This window comes from Callospermophilus lateralis, chromosome 14 (assembly GCF_048772815.1).
Source record: "Callospermophilus lateralis isolate mCalLat2 chromosome 14, mCalLat2.hap1, whole genome shotgun sequence".
NCBI classification, from domain to species: domain Eukaryota; kingdom Metazoa; phylum Chordata; class Mammalia; order Rodentia; family Sciuridae; genus Callospermophilus; species Callospermophilus lateralis.
Window position 1 is genome coordinate 1886274 of NC_135318.1, and position 18730 is coordinate 1905003.

The 18730-nt window shown below is 53.7% G+C and overlaps 1 protein-coding gene across 1 annotated transcript in view; it reads left to right on the plus strand.

The window, feature by feature from the left end:
* The first annotated feature begins 55 nt into the window (after positions 1-55).
* The window catches only part of Dcdc2c (doublecortin domain containing 2C), a 100484-nt gene continuing 81809 nt past the window's right edge, over positions 56-18730 (plus strand). Inside the window, exons 1-2 of the mRNA XM_076833860.2 lie at positions 56-342; positions 5724-5775. Coding sequence (XP_076689975.2) covers positions 56-342; positions 5724-5775 — 339 coding nt within the window. The remainder of the gene's footprint in view (positions 343-5723; positions 5776-18730) is intronic.

The following is an 18730-nucleotide window of genomic DNA, read 5'->3' on the forward strand; positions in this document are numbered from 1 at the left end:
CCCGTGGTCCTGCTGGCGCGGTCCGGCTCTCGCGCGGAGGCGAGCGCGCAGCGCCATGGGCACGCGCGGGCCCTACACGCTGGTGGACACCACGCCGGCCAAGACCATCCTGGTGTACCGCAACGGGGACCAGTTCTACGTGGGCCGCAAGTTCGTGTTCTCGCGGCGCCACGTGGCCAGCTTCGAGGTGCTGCTGGAGCAGCTGACGGCGCAGGTGGACGTGCCCTTCGGCGTGCGGCGCCTCTACACGCCCACGCGCGGCCACTCGGTGCACGAGCTGGACGCGCTGCAGACGGGCGGCAAGTACGTGGCGGCGGGCCGCGAGCGCTTCAAGAAGCTCGAGTAAGTGCGCCCCGCCGCGCCGCCACCTGCGGCCACCTGCGGCCACCTGCGGCCACCCCGCTGCCCCGAGTCCCTGCGCCCGGAGCCGCGTCCCGGGAGGACGGGCCTCTGCGCTCCTCAGAGGATGCTGGGCCCAGGGGAGGGGCCCTGGGGCGGGGCTCCGAGTCCACGGGCGGTCCTGCCGGAGCTGGCCTCCCGCCGACACCTCTGCCCGTGGGGTTCGGTCCCGAAGCCTCGTGGGCTGGTTTCCCTCGTGGCCCTTATTCCCTCCACGTTTGCGCACCCTGTCCGCCTGCAGGCCGCCTTTTCTACGGTTTTATGTGTGGGGTTCTTCGAGAGCTGAGGATCCGTGTGAGTCTCCAGAGAATTTCCATTTCTCCCAGATTCCAGAAACCTCCCAGTCTGAGGATACGCTTTTTTCTTTTCCTTTTATTAATTTTTAGATTTGTCCTAATTAGGCATACATGACAGGGAATGCACTTGACACTTCACACGTAAGCGGAGAACGATTTCTGTCTTCTGGTCGCGCGTGATGTAGACTCACACTGGTCCTGTGGTCATGTAGGAACATCGGGTAGTAAAGTCTGATTCATTCTACTCTCCCTCCCGCCCCTGCCCCTCCCTTTACCTAATCTCAGGTGACTCCATTCTGACCTAGCCACCCTCCCTTATTGTGAATTAGCATCCGCATATTAGAGAAAACGTTTGGCCTTTGGTTTTTTGGGATTGGCTTACTTCACTTAGCATGATCTTCTGTAGCTCCATCCATTTACCAGCAAATGCCATAATTTCATTTTTCTTTAAGGCTGAGTAATATTCCATTGTGCATATATACTACATTTTCTTTATTCATTCATCTGTTGAAGGACATCTAGTTTGGTTCCATAGTTTAGCTGTTGTGAGTTGAGTGGCTATAAACATTGATGTGGCTACATCACTGAAGTATGCTGATTTTAAGTCCTTTGGGTATAAACTGAGGAGTGGGATAGCTGGGTCAAATGGTGGTTCCATTCCAAGATTTCTGAGGAATCTCTACACTGCTTTCCATAGTGGTTGCACCAATTTGTAGTCCCACCAGAAATGTATGAGTGAATCTTTTTCCCCATCCTCACCGATATTTATTGTTGTCTGTATTCTTGATGATCGCCATTCTGACTGGAGTGAGATGAAATCTTAGAGTAGCTTTGATTTGCATTTTTCTAATTGCTAGAGATACTGATTTTTTCACATATTTGTTGATTGATTATATACCTTTTCTTAGAGGTGTCTGTTCAGTTCCTTTGCCCATTTAATGATTGGGTCATTTGCTTTTTTTTGGTGTTAAGTTTTTTGAGTTCTTTATATGTCCTGGAGATTAGTGCTCTGTCTGAGGTGCGTGTGGTAAAGATGTTCTCCCATTATTGTTTCCTTTGTGAGGAAGAAGCTTTTTAGTTTGAATCCAACTCATTTATCGATTCTTGATTTTACTTCTTGTGCTTTAGGAGTCTTATTAAGGATCAAAGATACTCCTAATTAAATTAGTGGTGTGAGATTTTAATTTTTTGGAAAAAAAAGAATAAAAAAAGTAGTTGGTTTTACTGACAAATGGTGAGTATTCTAAATTCCTAATGATTTTTGCAAAGATACAAATTTAACATCCTGTTATTTCTAAAGAAAAAAATCACCCTAGTCATCACAGTTGCTAAAGAGATAGTGTTGATTAAAGTGTCTTCAGATTTTACATTGGCTTGATTCCTGTGGTAATCCTGTTGGGTGGAGAATCACTAACAGGACTGTATCCTTTGCAGTTATTTTCCAGGTCAATCAGGTGTTACACACATCTGGAACTTCTGACTTCCCACTAGAATCCAGTATTTGGTGCAGTTTTACAACCACCAAAGGATGTTTGTAGAATTGACTTTAGTTCTTTTCAGTATGTATCTAATGAGAAGCATTAATCTCCCCAACACGTTTCCTGTGAACTTGGCTCTCTGCTGTGTTGTAGAGGAGGGAGGAGACCATCCTGTCCACCCAGACACCCGGACAGGCCTGTAGGTGTTTCCGGCCCCTTTCCCGCGGGTCTAGGCGTTCTCTAATAAACCCTGTTATGCATTTAATTTTGTAGAGAGTCTCATGGTTTAATTTAAGATGTTTTGGAAATGTGGCAGAAATACTTTGCAGTGTTTTCCTTCCTCTTCTTCATGTTGGTGCTGAGCGTCTGCGAGGAAAGGTAACCTGCTCCCAGGAAGGGCCCGTCGCAGTGCTGCTTACTAAAGTAGCTGGGTGATATTTGCATGTGAAGTTCAACCTGGAGGGGTTTCATTTTCTTTCCCTTTTAGGTTGATGAAGTATGAAATCGGATCCAGCCTTTGGTGAATTAGCTTTGGAACAGTTGAGGCTTGGTGGTGCCTGGGAGCCACACTCGGGGCGATTTGTATAGTCTGTGATTGCTCAGCCAGTGAGCAGCTCCAACTAATTTTTACTGGAAGATAAGATCCTAGTTGTGCCACCAGCAGATGAGCTTTGAATTGAAGCCTGATGATGTGTCAGTGTCCCAGGCCTTCACGATAATGGCTGTGAGACACTGTGAAATCTACCCAGCGGCCAGTCATTATTTAAATATTTCCTACATTCTCTGGAGTAAAAGCACATGACTTTTTCCCTTAGAAAACAAAGTGTTATAGGGTAACAATTATTAGTTTTAAAAAATAATTGTCCTAGCCAGACGCAGTGGCACATGCCTGTAATTCCAGCAGCTCCAGAGGCTGAGGGAGGAGGATTTCAAATTCCAAGCCAACCCCAGCAACTTTGCGAGGCCCTAAGAAGCTCAGTGAGATCCTGTCTCAAAAAAAAAGTCCTATAAAACCAAGAATTAATTGCTTCTTTTGTGGAGAAAGCCATATTTACAACAAAATCTAACTCAAGTTGTGTGTGTGTTTGTGTGTCTGTGTATGTGTCTGTGTGAGTGTGTGTCTGTGCATGTGTGTCTGTGTCTGTGTGTGTGTCTGTGTATGTGTCTCTGTATGTGTGTGTGTGTGTCTGTGTGTCTGTGTGTGTTTCTCTGTGGGTGTCTCTGTGTGTGTGTATGTCTGTGTGTGTGTGTCTGTGTATATGTCTCTGTGGGTGTCTCTGTGTGTCTGTGTGTGTGTGTGTGTCTGTGTCTGTGTGTGTGTGTGTGTCTGTGTGTGTGTGTGTGTGTCTGTGTCTCTGTGGGTGTCTCTGTGTGTGTCTGTGTCTGTGTGTGTATGTCTGTGTCTGTGTGTGTGTGTGTCTGTGTATGTGTGTCTGTGTGTGTCTCTGTGTGTCTGTGTGTGTGTGTCTCTCTATGTGGGTGTCTCTGTGAATCTGTGTGTGTGTCTGTGTGTGTGTGTGTGTGTGTGTGTGTGTCTGTGTGTGTGTGTCTGTGTGTGTGTGTGTCTGTGTGTGTGTGTGTCTCTCTATGTGGGTGTCTCTGTGAATCTGTGTGTGTGTCTGTGTGTGTGTATGTCTGTGTGTGTATGTCTGTGTGTGTGTCTCTGTGTGTGTGTCTGTGTGTGTGTGTGTCTGGGTGTGTGTGTCTGTGTGTGTGTGTGTCTGTGTGTGTGTGTGTGTGTGTGTGTGTGTTGGGGAGGGACCCCAGCAGTGTGCACTGTAATAGGTCAGCATCCTCCTTACCTCAGCGCCTGTGGCGGAGCAGGTGTATTTACAGTGTCCTTCCCCTCTTCTCAGCCAGGACGGCCACGTGGTTTGAGTCAGGGCTTCGACCTGATGAGCCTGGGCAGGACAGGTACCCCCCAGAGGCCTGTTTCCTGTCAGTGACATGGGGCTCGTGCCGTGGACCCTTGCCTTGGGTCAGCCCAGCCCAGGCAGCACTGTGAGGTTCTGGCTCCCGCGAGCTGGCTGCTTCCCTCCGGGTTCCCTGGCAGCAGCGGGGGGAAGTTGGCCATGGCAGCCTGGCCTCCTCCTACCTCCTCCCGGTCTCTGCGTCCCAGGCCCCTGCCTGCGTACCCCAGGGGGCCAGGCCCTGCAGCAGACCTCTGCACACCCCTCCTGCTCTCCAGGCTGTGGGGAATGGCTTGCTCCCTGGTGCTGTTCTAGCGGTGAGTTCTTGGGGTGCTACAGGGAAACACGCAGTGTCAGGCAGGACTCCCCCTGTACTGGGACTGGACCCAGGGTGCTCTGTCACTGAGCGTTTTATATGCAGACAGGGTCCCCTAGCTGCTGCGGCTGGCCTTGAACTTGTGCTGCTCCTGGGACTTCAGGGTGTGCCGCTACACTGGCTCTCTGTGGGTGTTAATGCGTGTCTCACTGGCAGATTAATGCTTATGAGCCAATATGGAATTTGGGGACTTAGAATCTCCTAAAGAAAACCTGTCTGGAAAACACAAGGACTGGAAGGAGCTCTTGGGGCCCGATGCGAAGGCCTGTGGACAGAGGCAGTGAACTGGACACTTAACGAGTCACACAGTTTTCCAAGATTTGAATTGGCTTCAACATGTCATGATTGGGAAAATTCACATAATAACGTGAACTTTTGGTTTCTGTTAAAAAAAAAAACAAACAAACAGAGGATTTGATGTTGGCAAGGACCCAGTCTCAGTTGCCTGCATCTCCACATGTAGAGTGTGTGCTGGACATGAGAGGTCCTGTCCATCTGAGAGGCAAAGGACCCTCCCACTGACCCCAGTCCCTGCCGCTCCCTAACACTGCCCTGACCTCTGGGAGCATCCGAGTTCGTGGCTCTTGACTCTATATCGAATCACTGTTTTTTCCATCTACCAAGTTTAAGTGATTCCTTCTCGGATTGTTGCTAAAATCATCAAAAAATGGTCACAATCTCAAATATGATTTTTTTTTAAATCAGAAGAAACCTTAGTATCCCACATAAATCTTACAGTCTAATTTGGTATCATTTAAAACTTTAATTTTGGGGAAATATAGAAGATTTTCCCACAAGCACCCAAGGGAAAAAATTGTCCCCAAGGGAAAAAATTGTAAGAGTAAACTCAAAAATTTTATTTGGTGACTCTTCTCCGTTTTGGTAAAATAGGAATAAGGCTGAAGCCCTGTGAGGCAGGGAGCCCAGGAGGCCCAGGGCTGGGCTGGAGTCTGGCTTCCGCTCTGACCCTGGTCCTTTAGTGACCTGTTGGAATGAAATCCACTGAATGAGATGATTTCTGGGGCCGTGTCAATAACCCAAACGCTTCCCGGGGAAGTGATGCCTGGTAAGTCTCCGCAGGGCTGTGCCGTGGCACCTGCTGGGAAGTCCTTCCGCCGTCCCCTGGGCCCGCATGTCTGTGTCTGGGAGTGCCTCCGCCTGGTTGTGCATTGCTGTGGCGTTGTCTTCTTCAAAGTTGAAGGGGCCACAGCTCTGAATCTGAATATTTACCTTCTAATTCTGTTTCTCCTCTCTTCTCTTGCAGCTATATCCATATAGTTCCCAGAAAGCCCTCCAAGATGAGGAAGTTGAAGGAAGTAAGTGTGCATGGCCAAGGGGAGGAGGTGGGCCAGATGGTTAGAACTCGGGTCCTGACTGCCTGGGGCTAAACCGCAGGGTTTGGCAGGAAGTGCCCCTGAGCGCGGGAAGGCCCTGGGTGAGCTTGTCAGGTAGTCAGAGCCTCAGTGCCCAGTGACGGAGTCGTAAAAGTGCCCTGGAGCCACACCAAGGGAGATGGGCATCTTTGAGGCACACTATGAAGCTATTTGCTAAAACCTCTCATTTTCCTTTTGTTTTGGGGATTTGGGAAGTGGATGTCAGGAAGAGCTGTTTAAAGTCATGCAGGGTTGGTGCTCATGATAACGCTGGCTTTGCCCACGATAGGCTTCTGAGAGGTGTGTGTGGGGGGAGGGATGCCTGTCATTCCATCCGTGACACTTGATTCCTAACAAAAACAGCACAGCCACTCATTCACTAGAGACCCACCTTTTCTGTAACAAAACCCAACAGTTTTGAGTAATGGAGCCTATTGATATTTAGAATTTACCAAGATTTTTACTTTTTTAAACAAAGACTCAGCTCTGAGGAGTGTCACCAGGTGGGTGCTGAGGTGCCTCCTCTTCTACAGCACCCTCTGTTTTGCTCTTCTGCGGAGGTGATGGCCTGCATCAGAGGACTGGGGCGGGACTCAGTGACACGCTGTGTGGCGCTGTCAGCAGGAGGAGTTGTCAGCTGTCCTCCACATCCTGAGCCTCACGACTGCCCGTGTCCTTGTGCACCTCCACATCCCAGGAATGTTCGGGTAGCTCCAGAGTGGCGCCCAGGCACCCCCGACAGACCCACAGCTCTCAGGGCAGTGAAAGGAAGTCAAATTTAGTGTGTCCCCAACTTCAATTGTGACCGTCCAGGAGGGCAGGTTTCCCCTGACAATCTGGCCGTCACTGTGGGTCAGGGCTGGGCTGATGGAGCAAGTGGCGCCTGTTCTTCTTGGCATCCAGCTGTTTGTTTGCCCCTCTGTTGGGGCTGGGGAGGGATCAGCACATGTCTGAAGTTGAAGGCTGTGCTCATTCTTGCACATTTCAGTGGATTCGATAAAATGCGACTTACAGGTAACAACTCAGGATGGCGGGGGCTTGTAGACTGTCTTGTGGAACCTTATTTTCTAGCCGAGGGAGCCGTGACCTGCAGAGGTTGTGTGCCCAGTGTTGAAGGGCAGCCTGGGCACACTCGGTGGAGCTTCCCAGGGTGGGGTGGGGCAGCACCGGCCCCTGCCCGCGCCCCCGAGGTTGAGGCTGTCCTTGTCAGAGAGTCTGAAGGTTTTCTCTGGGGACTTCCACTCTGTTAACTTAAAACACACGAAAGTCACTGCGAGCTGCTCAGGGAGCACAAGGAAGACGGCTGAAGACTCACCAACAACCCTGCCTTCCAAAATGACCCCAGGGGCTGCATTCTGTCCTGCCTTCCTAGCTGGTTTCTGTGACCTGTAGCAGGCAGGCACACTCACACACACACACACACACAGAATCTGCCCTAGTCAGCTTTGTGTCCCTGGGCCCGAGAGACTGACGAGGACAGGAGGAGGAGAGGCTTATCTGGTCATGGTTTCAGAGGTTCAGTCCATGGCCAGCGACTCCACAGCTCTGGGCCCAGGCGAGGCAGAGAACACCGTGGTGCAAGGGCACGAGAGGAAGGCAGCTCCGGGCCTGGCATCCAGGAAGTAGGGACAAAACAAAACCCCAAAGGCACGCCCAGGGGCCCACCTCCTCCAGCCACACCCTACCTGCCTACAGTTGCCACCCAGCTAACCCACATCAGTTAAGTCACGCCTCTCACAGTCTAATCATTTTACCTCTGAACATCCGTGCATTGTGTCACACCTGGCTTTGGGGATGCCTCATATCTGAACCACAACAGTGTCCATCCACAAAGTCTTTTTTGGTGGTACTTGAGGTTGGACCCAAGGCCTTGTGCATGTTAGGCAACTGCTGTGCCCTGGGGCTACATCTCCAACCCTTTTTATTTATTATTTAAAAATTTGAGACAGGGTCTAACTAAGTTGTCAAGGCTGGCCTTGGACTTGTAGCTGGGAGTATGGATGTGCACCACTATGTCAGTTAATAAAATCTTTTCGGATCTTTATTTACTATACGTCATAATTATTTTCTTGTACTGTAAGTGCTCTTCTGCAACCTGATTTTTAATGCCTGAAAAACTCTTTCCTGTGAATTTATCTTTATTATTTAACCCATCCCTTGACAGCAGATCTTTGATTCATCCTACCTTTTCACAGTCTTAAACAGTGACACCGTGGGCCCCTTTCAGAGACACGGCTGCTACATCATGATGGTTTTCACAGAAGTGGAATTACGGCACCATCTTAATCCCTTTGGTATTTCTCTGGATTGGGTCCCAGAGCTTCTAACCACTTTGTTGCTCCAGCAGCATCCGAGATGCCCTTTGCTGCCCTTGGGTGTTGCAGGACTTGAACGACATGCCACGTAATGACCTGGAGGTGCCTGATGCTCATCGTCCCTACCCCTCTTTCCTTTTGTGGAGGATGTCATCTGCAGTGACCGGTTGTGATACTGCTGGTTGCTGTGTAGACCCTTGTCTTGGAGGGAGGGTAGTATTTTGAGGAACACACATCAGTGGTGTGGACATCACTAAGTGAGTTGGTCCTCCGCCGAGAGCTTTGTTCACAGAATTTACTCAAACAATCTGCTGTGTGCAGGAGGGAACCACAGGGGTGGCCTGGGGTGAAGACCAGTTTTGCCCCCCAGGAGGACATGTAAGGACATGCGCTACCCAGCTGTCAGTCACCCTCACTGGTGCAGTTAGATATCTCTTATCTGAAACGCTCACAGAAGCCTGCACTTTGGCTGCACTGTGTTTTGTGGGGGGCACCCAGGAGCCCAAGGAAACACAACGCTCCATGAACCAGAAGACTTGCCTCTGGCTGATCATTCCACTGTCCCCGTGTTAATTCGTAGGGTCAGGGTGCTCTGCTGTCAGGTGCTGTACTCGAAAGCCTGGAGGGGCCTTCGTGAGTCCTCTGTGCCATTGATTTCATGGATGGCCACACTCCCTTAGCAGCAGGTGCTGTGTCCCCATGTCACATTAGCACTGGAGGGAGAGTCATCAGTCCTTGGGGCACATCACAGTCATGTTCGATGCCCTCACCTCTCCTCTGTTCTAACGTGGAATGGGTATGGCTTACGTTCTTAGCACATTTTCACATCTACCATCTTAGCTGGGAAAATGGAAAAATAGCAATAGTGAGGTAGAGAGGTCTTAATATCTGCTGGTGAAAACATGAATAAAGAGTTTGGGGAAGTTCAGTGCTGTGTCCAAGGTCAGGGGGCTCGAGGAATAGAGCTGGGACTGACCCCAAGGGCTTTAGAGATGATTCCGAGATTCTGCCCTCCCTTTCCCAGGGACGGACCCATCGCCACTGCTGTAGAACCTATCAGTGTGAAATGAGTCTCCTGTGTTCCACGCACGGGATCAAGTGATTGAATTATCTCTGATAGACATTAAGCCTTTATAGAGAGAAGCCCTGTGAGCAGTGGAGGGAAGGCCCACGTGTCTTAGTCTGCATCTGTCAAGCAGGTCGAGTGTGAAGAACAGAAGTCCACCTGCGCAGGCTCTGGAGGCTGGGAAATCTGAGAGCGTGGCGCCAGCACCTGGCGAGGCCTTCTTGCTGTGTTGAAACGCTGTGGAGGGCGTCACGTGGCGAGGCCGTGTGCTAGTGTGGGTTTCTCTTCGCCTGCTGATAAAGCCAAGGTCAGGGATGCCACCGTAGAGGTCACCTCATGACTTTGTTCAATTCTGATCATCTTCTGAAGACCTCACCTCAGGTACCATCAAGCTGTGCATTTGGGAATTGCATTTCCAACCCAAGAACTTCTCCACGACCTGTGCTGAGCTGGGGAAGCTGGGCCTGGGGGTGGACACCAAGAGGAAGTCCTTGTCCTGCTGCCGCTGTGCCTCCTTCTAGGGCCGATGGAGAAGAGCTTTGCAAGGGCCAGGAAGTGGGTGGCTTGATACTGAAAGCTCCTGGAGGCCTTGATGGAAGTGAGGCCGTGTGCAGCCCTTCCCGCTCCTGTCCCAGGTGGACAGCCCAGGGTGCACTCCAGGCCGGGTCCAAGGCTGTGCATATCTGTATCTATCATCCAATCTTTTATCTCTCTATCTCTTTCTATTATCTATCTATAATTTCTCTATCTTTACACACACACATGTACATACATGTGTACATACATACATGTGTGTACATGGATACCACTCAGAGCAGGATGGTTGAATGTCATGGGTATGTTGTATCATGGTTAAATCTGCAGATGGTTGTCAGGTTGAATGAAGTGATCCCCGTGCAGCGCCTAGCATGATGGGGCACTCAGCTGGAGCTCAGTAATTAGTAGACACTAGTCTTGTGCAAATGCCTTTCAGTGGTGGTAGCTCACCTGAGCCAAGTCTGAGATCTGCGAATGGCTGCTGGTTTGAATGCCATGTGAACCGGTTCCAATTAAAGGCAGTACAAGGTGAGTCTTTGCAGTGTCCCCAAGTCCAGGACTTCACTGAGGTGCTTGTATCATTTTGTGATACAGTAATACAGAGTAGAAGTGCCAAACTTCTGAAAATCATTCTTTCAGAAATCTGCTTTGGTCAAATCTATTAATGGGAAACTTGAAGAAGCTTCCCTCCCAGGAGACCATGATGAGAATCAGGACGTCAGTTGGAATGCTATACCATGTGCTTAATGCAGCCTCAGAAATGGCTTATTAATGTTGTGAAATGACGTTTCATTGCTCGGAGGGATGGGGCAGGGAGGCACAAGGCAGAGGCTGGGAGATCCCAGCTTTTGTGGCCTGGGGTGTGTGGGGGCTCTAGTGCAGGAGGTGTCCTGGACCCCCTGGCTGCAGGGCTTGTGGCAGTGACCCAGGGTTCTGTCTGTAGCCTCAAGTCACATAGCCGTGGCCCCCAGTTCAGATGACGGCTCGGTTCTTTCCCAAGGGTCTCAGAACGGATGAGCCTGACCCAGTATTCTCCCCAGCGAGGGCTGTGTTCTGGTTCTGCTTTCTCCGCAGGCCGCCCCTGGCTGAAAGCAAGTGTCCATGAGATGAGACTGCTAAACTCGCATCTTGAAAGAGATGTGACAGGCCGAGGGGTTTTCCAGAGCACAGGGGCGACCAGTGACTCTACAAGGAATGTTTAAATGAACGTTTAAATGCCGCTTTCCCCGAAGCCCTGCTGGTTCCCTGCCTCACTGAGAAGCTCGGGGAAGGAAACCCGGTCTTGTCCAGGAGGCATGAGCTCAGGCTGGGGGCCTTGCCGGGCCGCTGTGCTCAGTCCGTTCTTCCCGGGCTCTTTACTCTTTGTTGTTGGTCTGTCCTGGACACCTATCTTGGAAACTTGTGTTTCTGCTAAAAGAGTAACGTGTGATTCCTACTTATTGTAGAAAATTGAGAAAATATTTGGTTCAAATGAAAACACCCACGATCCTACCATGAAAACACCCACAATCAACCACTGTACCTCCCTGGGTGGTTTTCCGTGTGGGCTCAACATATGAACACGTGCACATCCATGTGCACTCTGAGCTTTATAAATGTACTTACTTAAGCAAAAGGAGAGCATGTTCTAATATATTGCAGAACCCCTTTACTTCATGATTGATCGTGAAATTGCTACGTGTCAGTGTATGCTCCCTTAGGATTCTTGGTGGACTTGGAGTTCTTGTTGGCTGGTGTAGACCGTCTGTTTTTAAAACCGACCACCCTTGGCTTGACCCTTGGGTATTTTTATTATTAGAATTATCACTGCACTGAGCATTCTTTTGCATTTTTACACCTTACTTGCCACATTACATTTTCAGGGTTCTTGTGGGTACGGCCTGCTGCTGTCCTGAGAGACGGTAATGCGTGGACTCTGTCCGGCCTGTGAGAGCCCATCCCAACCTCTGAACCGGAGCATCGCGCTCCTTACTCTCCTGACGGATGGCCATGCTCGTGTCAGAGCCTTGTGGAAATGTCACGGGCTCTCTCGTTCGGACACCTTAACTTCTCCGACGCCCGGTTTTCTTATCTGTAAAGTGGGTCTGGTTGGATCTGGGGTAGGGGTCAAATCTAATTATGTATGCGCCAAGGCGCCACGCTCCGTCACCAGGAGGAGTCTGTGTCTCCCTGCCTCCCGCCCTCTTTCCAGCCTTCTCCCTTTCCCGTTTGACACCTGTCTTTGCTGCTGTCACCATGGAGTTTGAGGCCTGTTTTGATGGAGCCTCTGCTACTTCAGCCTCACCCCTCGCCCCTCACCTGACTCCCTTCAGGTCTGTGTCCCCTTCCCCGAGCCAGGCTTGGGCCGTTGCTCCTGTCCTTCCAACTTAGCAGTGGACTCCTCCTCGGTATTCGATGCCCCTTCCTCCAGGAAGCCCCTGCTGCCCTGGTAAGGACTGGGGGTCCTCCCTCGTGGCCCTGCAGTGCCCCTGCTTGCCTCTGTGAGGCGCTGCACACAGGTCCGTGCAGTTGCCTGTGAGCCAGTCTGTGTCCCCGAGGCCCCAGCTCTCTGGGGCCAGGTGTGGTGTTGTCCCTCTCGGAGGTGGTCCTCTGTGGCAGTGCCTGGCTTCCTGCAGGAGATAGGGATGGGGTCTGAAAGGAAGCCTGGTGGCTGGGTAGGTCTCCAGGGACACACATGCTCTTCGCCTGGGACTTCATGGGTCAGGGTGCGGCCTTGCTCCCAGGGGAGCTGGGAGGGGCAGGTACAGTGGCCACTCTGGAGCTGTTCAGGTGAGTGCCAGCTCAGGGAAGGTCTGTGGATGCAGCAAAGGAGCAGGCTCAGCCGAGGATGCGTCCTGTGGGAGGCAGTCCTGGAGGGACTCCCTGTGGAGTGGCCCAGGGCGCCCACTGAAGCCTCCCCTTTGCCCTAAAGAGCCTCACTTGAAATCTGTCCTGGGAGAGGTTTGGGAGCTCGGAGGCTGGCGGCTCTGCCCTGTTGCCCGTGTTCTCATGCCCTCCAGCCCCCGACTGAGAGAGCCAGCGTGAGCAGGAGGTGGAGGCAGAGCCAGGCTCGCCCAACAGGACAGAACCAAAGCAAGACACACCACGGGTGCCCACTGTAGCTGTGACCCAAGGGGACCCACAGTGGGAAGTGGGGTTAGGATTGAGATTTCAGTGCACCAGGCAGGACTCCCCTGAATCTGTGGGATGATCATATCATTTTCAGGTTTAATCTGTGAATATTTTAAATGACGTTAATTGCTTTTCAAACCTTAAGCCAATCACATTTGGTTGTGAAGTATCTTTTTTGTATTTGTTGGATTTTTAAAAATTAAATTATTTATTTATCTGATTTGTTACAAATGGTGGCAGAATGCAATTCATTTCATGTCACACATCAGAGCACGGTTTTTCAAGCCCCTGATTGTACACAAAGGACTTCACACCATTGGTGTCTTCATGTATGAAGATCTTGTTTAGGAGATTGGCAGCTGTGTTGGTGGAGGGGCTGGTGGTCACCTTACAGTGTCTCTGGGGGTTCGGGAAGAGCTTCCAGGGCTGAGTTACTTCTTCACTAGGCTGGAGAGCACGTGCTGGTAGACTGTCTGGGCTTGGAGCCACCACAGAGTTTTAACTGTAACTCCAGCCTGATCCCAGCACAGGGCCATCCAGCACAGGGCCACCCAGCACAGGGCCATCCAGCACAGGGCCACCCAGCACAGGGCCACCCAGGACAGGGCCACCCAGGACAGGGCCACCCAGCACAGGGCCACCCAGGACAGGGCCATCCAGCACAGGGCCACCCAGCACAGGGCCACCCAGCACAGGGCCACCCAGCACGGGGCCACTGAGGACAGGGCCACCCAGGACAGGGCCACCCAGCACAGGGCCACCCAGCATGGGGCCACTGAGGACAGGGCCACCCAGGACAGGGCCACCCAGGACAGGGCCACCCAGCACAGGGCCACCCAGGACAGGGTCACCCAGGACAGGGCCATCCAGCACAGGACTACCTAGGACAGGGCCACCCAGGACAGGGCCACCCAGCACAGGGCCACCCAGCACAGGGCCACCCAGGACGGGGCCACCCAGCACAGGGCCATCCAGCACAGGGCCATCCAGCACAGGACTACCTAGGACAGGGCCACCCAGCACAGGGCCACCCAGGACGGGGCCACCCAGCACAGGGCCACCCAGCACGGGGCCACTGAGGACAGGGCCACCCAGGACAGGGCCACCCAGCACAGGGCCACCCAGCATGGGGCCACTGAGGACAGGGCCACCCAGGACAGGGCCACCCAGGACAGGGCCACCCAGCACAGGGCCACCCAGCACAGGGCCACCCAGGACGGGGCCACCCAGCACAGGGCCATCCAGCACAGGGCCATCCAGCACAGGACTACCTAGGACAGGGCCACCCAGGACAGGGCCACCCAGCACAGGGCCACCCAGCACAGGGCCACCCAGGACGGGGCCACCCAAGACAGGGCCACCCAGCACAGGGCCACCCAGCACAGGGCCATCCAGCACAGGACTACCTAGGACAGGGCCACCCAGGACAGGGCCACCCAGCACAGGGCCACCCAGGACGGGGCCACCCAGGATGGGGCCACCCAGGACGGGGCCACCCAGCACAGGCCCACCCAGGACAGGGTCACCCAGCACAGGGCCATCCAGCACAGGACTACCTAGGACAGGGCCACCCAGCACAGGGCCACCCAGCACAGGGCCATCCAGCACAGGGCCACCCAGGACAGGGCCACCCAGCACAGGGCCACCCAGCACGGGGCCACTGAGGACAGGGTCACCAAGGACAGGGCCACCCAGCACAGGGCCACCCAGCACAGGGCCATCCAGCACAGGGCCACCCAGGACAGGGCCACCCAGCACAGGGCCACCCAGCACGGGGCCACTGAGGACAGGGTCACCAAGGACAGGGCCACCCAGCACAGGGCCACCCAGCACAGGGCCACCCAGCACAGGGCCATCCAGCACAGGGCCACCCAGCACAGGGCCACCCAGCACGGGGCCACTGAGGACAGGGTCACCAAGGACAGGGCCACCCAGCACAGGGCCACCCAGCACAGGGTCACCCAGCACAGTGCCACCCAGCACAGGGCCACCCAGCACAGGGCCATCCAGCACAGGGCCACCCAGGACAGGGCCACCCAGCACAGGGCCACCCAGCACGGGGCCACCGAGGACAGGGTCACCAAGGACAGGGCCACCCAGCACAGGGCCACCCAGCACAGGGCCACCCAGGACAGGGCCACCCAGCACAGGGCCACTCAGGACAGGGCCATCCAGCACGGGGCCACCCAGCACGGGGCCACCCAGCATGGGGCCACTGAGGACAGGGCCACCCAGGACAGGGCCATTCAGCACAGGGCCACCCAGCACGGGGCCACCCAGCACGGGGCCACCCAGCACGGGGTCACCCAGCACAGGGCCACCCAGCACAGGGCCATCCAGCACAGGGCCACCCAGCACAGGGTCACCCAGCACAGGGCCACCCAGGACAGGGCCACCCAGGACAGGGCCACCCAGCACAGGGCCACCCAGGACAGGGCCATCCAGCACAGGGCCACCCAGCACAGGGCCACCCAGCATGGGGCCACTGAGGACAGGGCCACCCAGGACAGGGCCACCCAGGACAGGGCCATTCAGCACAGGGCCACCCAGCATGGGGCCACCCAGCACAGGGCCACCCAGCACAGGGTCACCCAGCACAGTGCCACCCAGCACAGGGCCACCCAGGACAGGGCCATCCAGCACAGGGCCACCCAGCACAGGGCCACCCAGCACGGGGCCACCCAGGACAGGGGAGTGTGAAGGTGACCCTGCTTTCTTCCTGGCGGGTTGACACCGTGTCGGCTTTGAGAATTGTGGTGGGACTTTACAAAGCATGTGAAGTCAGCTCCATAAAACCTGCTTCTTTCTACGTTTTTTATTGGTGCAATACAGTTGTACATAATGGTGAGATTTGTGACTTATTCATACTTGTGCACAATATAACAACATAATTTGACCAATATCCCTCCTTTTTAAATGTAAATTAAATTTTAATTTGTAAAGGAATTGCCCATTTTCCAAAAGATGAAAGATAGAAACCACTGTCTCCATGGCCTGCAAGCCTGGGAGCCCGCCTGGTTGACACCCAAGGTGTTCAACCACACGGGCCTGTCCTCCCCCTGCAGAGCTGCTGTGCTGCTGAGGCCAGGTCAGGACCATCAGGGCACGGGCTGCCAGGCGGCCGTGCTTCTCCAGGAGGTGGAGCAGGGCTGCTGTGGCGAGCTCCGGCCTCCCCTGCCTGATGTCCCTGCTTGGGCCTGGCTGCCCTGGCAAGACGCCTCCCCCCAGGAGAGGGTGCGGATGGTCTCCTTGCTCGCGGCCTTGTGGACTGAGGGTCTGACCAGACCTTCCTCCTCTAGGAGACGAGCCTAGAGACCCTGCCCTTCCCACAGTGCTCCTGTGAAGGGTGCCCTCGGGTCTCCACCCGTGTGTGCTCTGGCTCTCAGGCTGACCACCACTGTCCAGCGGCTCCTCCTGAGGGTCCCCCAGATGTGCCTCCCGCCTGCGGTCTTGGTGCCACAGTCTCCTGAGCCTTTTTTGTTTGATTTTTTTTTTCTCTTTTCAGTTTATTTCATGGATGAGTTATGCTAGTCCAAGTCAAAAGTGGTTACGTTATACAAGCTGTGAGGCTTTCAAACTTGTGACAAGGGACAAAAGGGAAATTCTACTTATTGCAAGGAAATCCTCACTTAAGCTTCAGTGAGCCACAAGCACTTAAAACCCACGACCCTTCAGCTGATGGTCCCCAGCCCGTCCCGTCTCTACCAGCAGCTGAATTACTAGTTTCTTTTCATCGTAATCATCAGCGATCCCCTGGACAGTGGTGAGGGTTTTCTGCTGTCTCTCTGCTGAATTCTCATGTGGATAGAATCCTGAGAGCAGCAGGCAGCAGGTCCTCATCCTTCTCCATCAGCAGAGGGGTGGAAGAGTGGAGAATCTGGATGGCAGACGTATGATGCGATTCCTTTCCCTTGGGACGTAGATTCCTTTTCCGTGGACGGTGGCTGCTGGAAAAGGCAGGCAGGGAGGGGACAGAGCATTGGGAGGCGAGGGGGCTCGAGGGGAAGGTTGCTGAGTTCTTGGTGGTGGCTCAGTGACTGGGGCCTTTGCTTGATATTTTGCATGGAGAGGGCTGAGGGTTTGGAACAGCATGAGGAGGTGACGGGGACTTGGAGCCTGAGGAGGACAAAGAGCAGTTCTTGTCAGTTGAGCCCGTGGCTGGCGTCCACTTCTACTGAGCTCTGGACAGCGCACTCTCTTGTTTGAGTACTCGTGTGGAAAGCAGCGGCTGGGAGGTAGTGCTGCTGTTAACTGCACTGCTGCAGGAAGGATGGCTGAGAGGTTGCACAGCTCGGAGGGCGGCCAGTGCTGGGATCGCGGGAGTCAAACACAGGCCCGAGCGCTCTGCTGTGTTGTACCATAGGACTCGTGCTAGGAACGGTAATAGAATGTGTTTTGATGGCTCAGGGCAGCCTGGATGTCTTGGTGTTCTTTGCTGCTACCTGGAGTTGTGCACATTTAATGTGGTGCTGGGGCTTGAACTGGGTCACTCTGCAATCCTCCTGCCTCAGCCTCCTGGATAGGTGGCCTTGTTATTTTGGTGATCAGGCATGAACGTGTGGAAGAGTCTTTGGCAGAGCCTGTTGGCATTCCGCAAGCTGGAGCTGCTAGAGGCAGAAGCGTCCGTGGTGATCTCAGTGTCTTCTCTCATTGCTTAAATTTAGTGCCTTGGCCAATAGGCCTCTAGCTCCTGGTCCTTCGGCCTCTCCGGACAGATGACTGACGTGGGAGTGTGGCTCTGACACATGTGAATGAAACTGTCACCACCATCAGAGAGTAGCAGAAAACCACCTTTACCTGACACTTGATGAGAAGTACAGGGAACAAAAAAATCAGAACGGCGTCCTCAACAGTTGGAGTTACTTAATTAGGCAGGTGACATCAGGGTTGATGAATCATTAACACATCGAAAGAGCAATCAGCTCTTTGTTTCTCAATGTTGTCAGGCAGAAAGCTGTTCTTAAGGCGGCTGTCCCTTAATAGAATCGCAGAGGATAACCCCTGTTGTGGTGTTTCAAACAAGGTCTGTACAGTTAGGCTAGTTGTCGATACTCGTGGCCTTGATTTTTGATGAGTGTTTGGGCGCAGGTGAGTAGATGTTGTGTGGCACATGGCAGGTGAGAACAGGGGTGGATGCATTTGCAGTCCCCAGGCTCCTCTCTTTCTGGGGTCCTGTGCACGGTCTCAGGTGTCCTGCTCTTGTCCTGGCATCTTCCGCTCTTCCTTCCTCCATTGGTGCTGTGAAAGCCTTGAAGTCCACGCCACTCCTCCTCAGGTGGTGGGCCCCCTGTTGATCTGACCGCTCTCAGGAGGGTTAGTCAGACTCCACAAGGCGGGTGAGCAAGCGAACGGGAAACCCCGAGGCAATGGAAGTGATGTGATGGAAGCAGGCTGACTGTGTAACTGGTCAGGGAAGACCCTCCAAGAGGACATGGAGTGGCGGCTCAGTGAGACAGAAAGCAAGCCACACAGGCCCAGTACTGGGCAGAGACAGCTGTGGCATTTGCATAGCTGAAAGGATGGGCCAGGGCCAGAGCACAGGATGCAGAGGTGGGGAGCGCGGGGAGGAGAGGCAGCAGGTGCCAGCTCAAATGGGATGGTGGGCGTGGGTGCTGCAGAGAGCCACCTGCAAGGCTGCTCCTTGCTTGCTGCAAAGAAAGCACAGGGGCCGGGCAGCAAGAGCCGTGTTGGGCTGTGGGAGCCTGGAGCCTGGGGCCGCGGGAAGCCAGCAGTCCAAGGGGTGGTGCTGCGGTAGAGTTGCCAAGGGGCTGAGGGCTTAGCAGTGGGCACTAGGAATTTTGAAGTTGGACAAAAGGGTCTTGGTGGCGCCATCTTCTGAGAGAGGGCGATCTGGGGACCATCTGTGGGT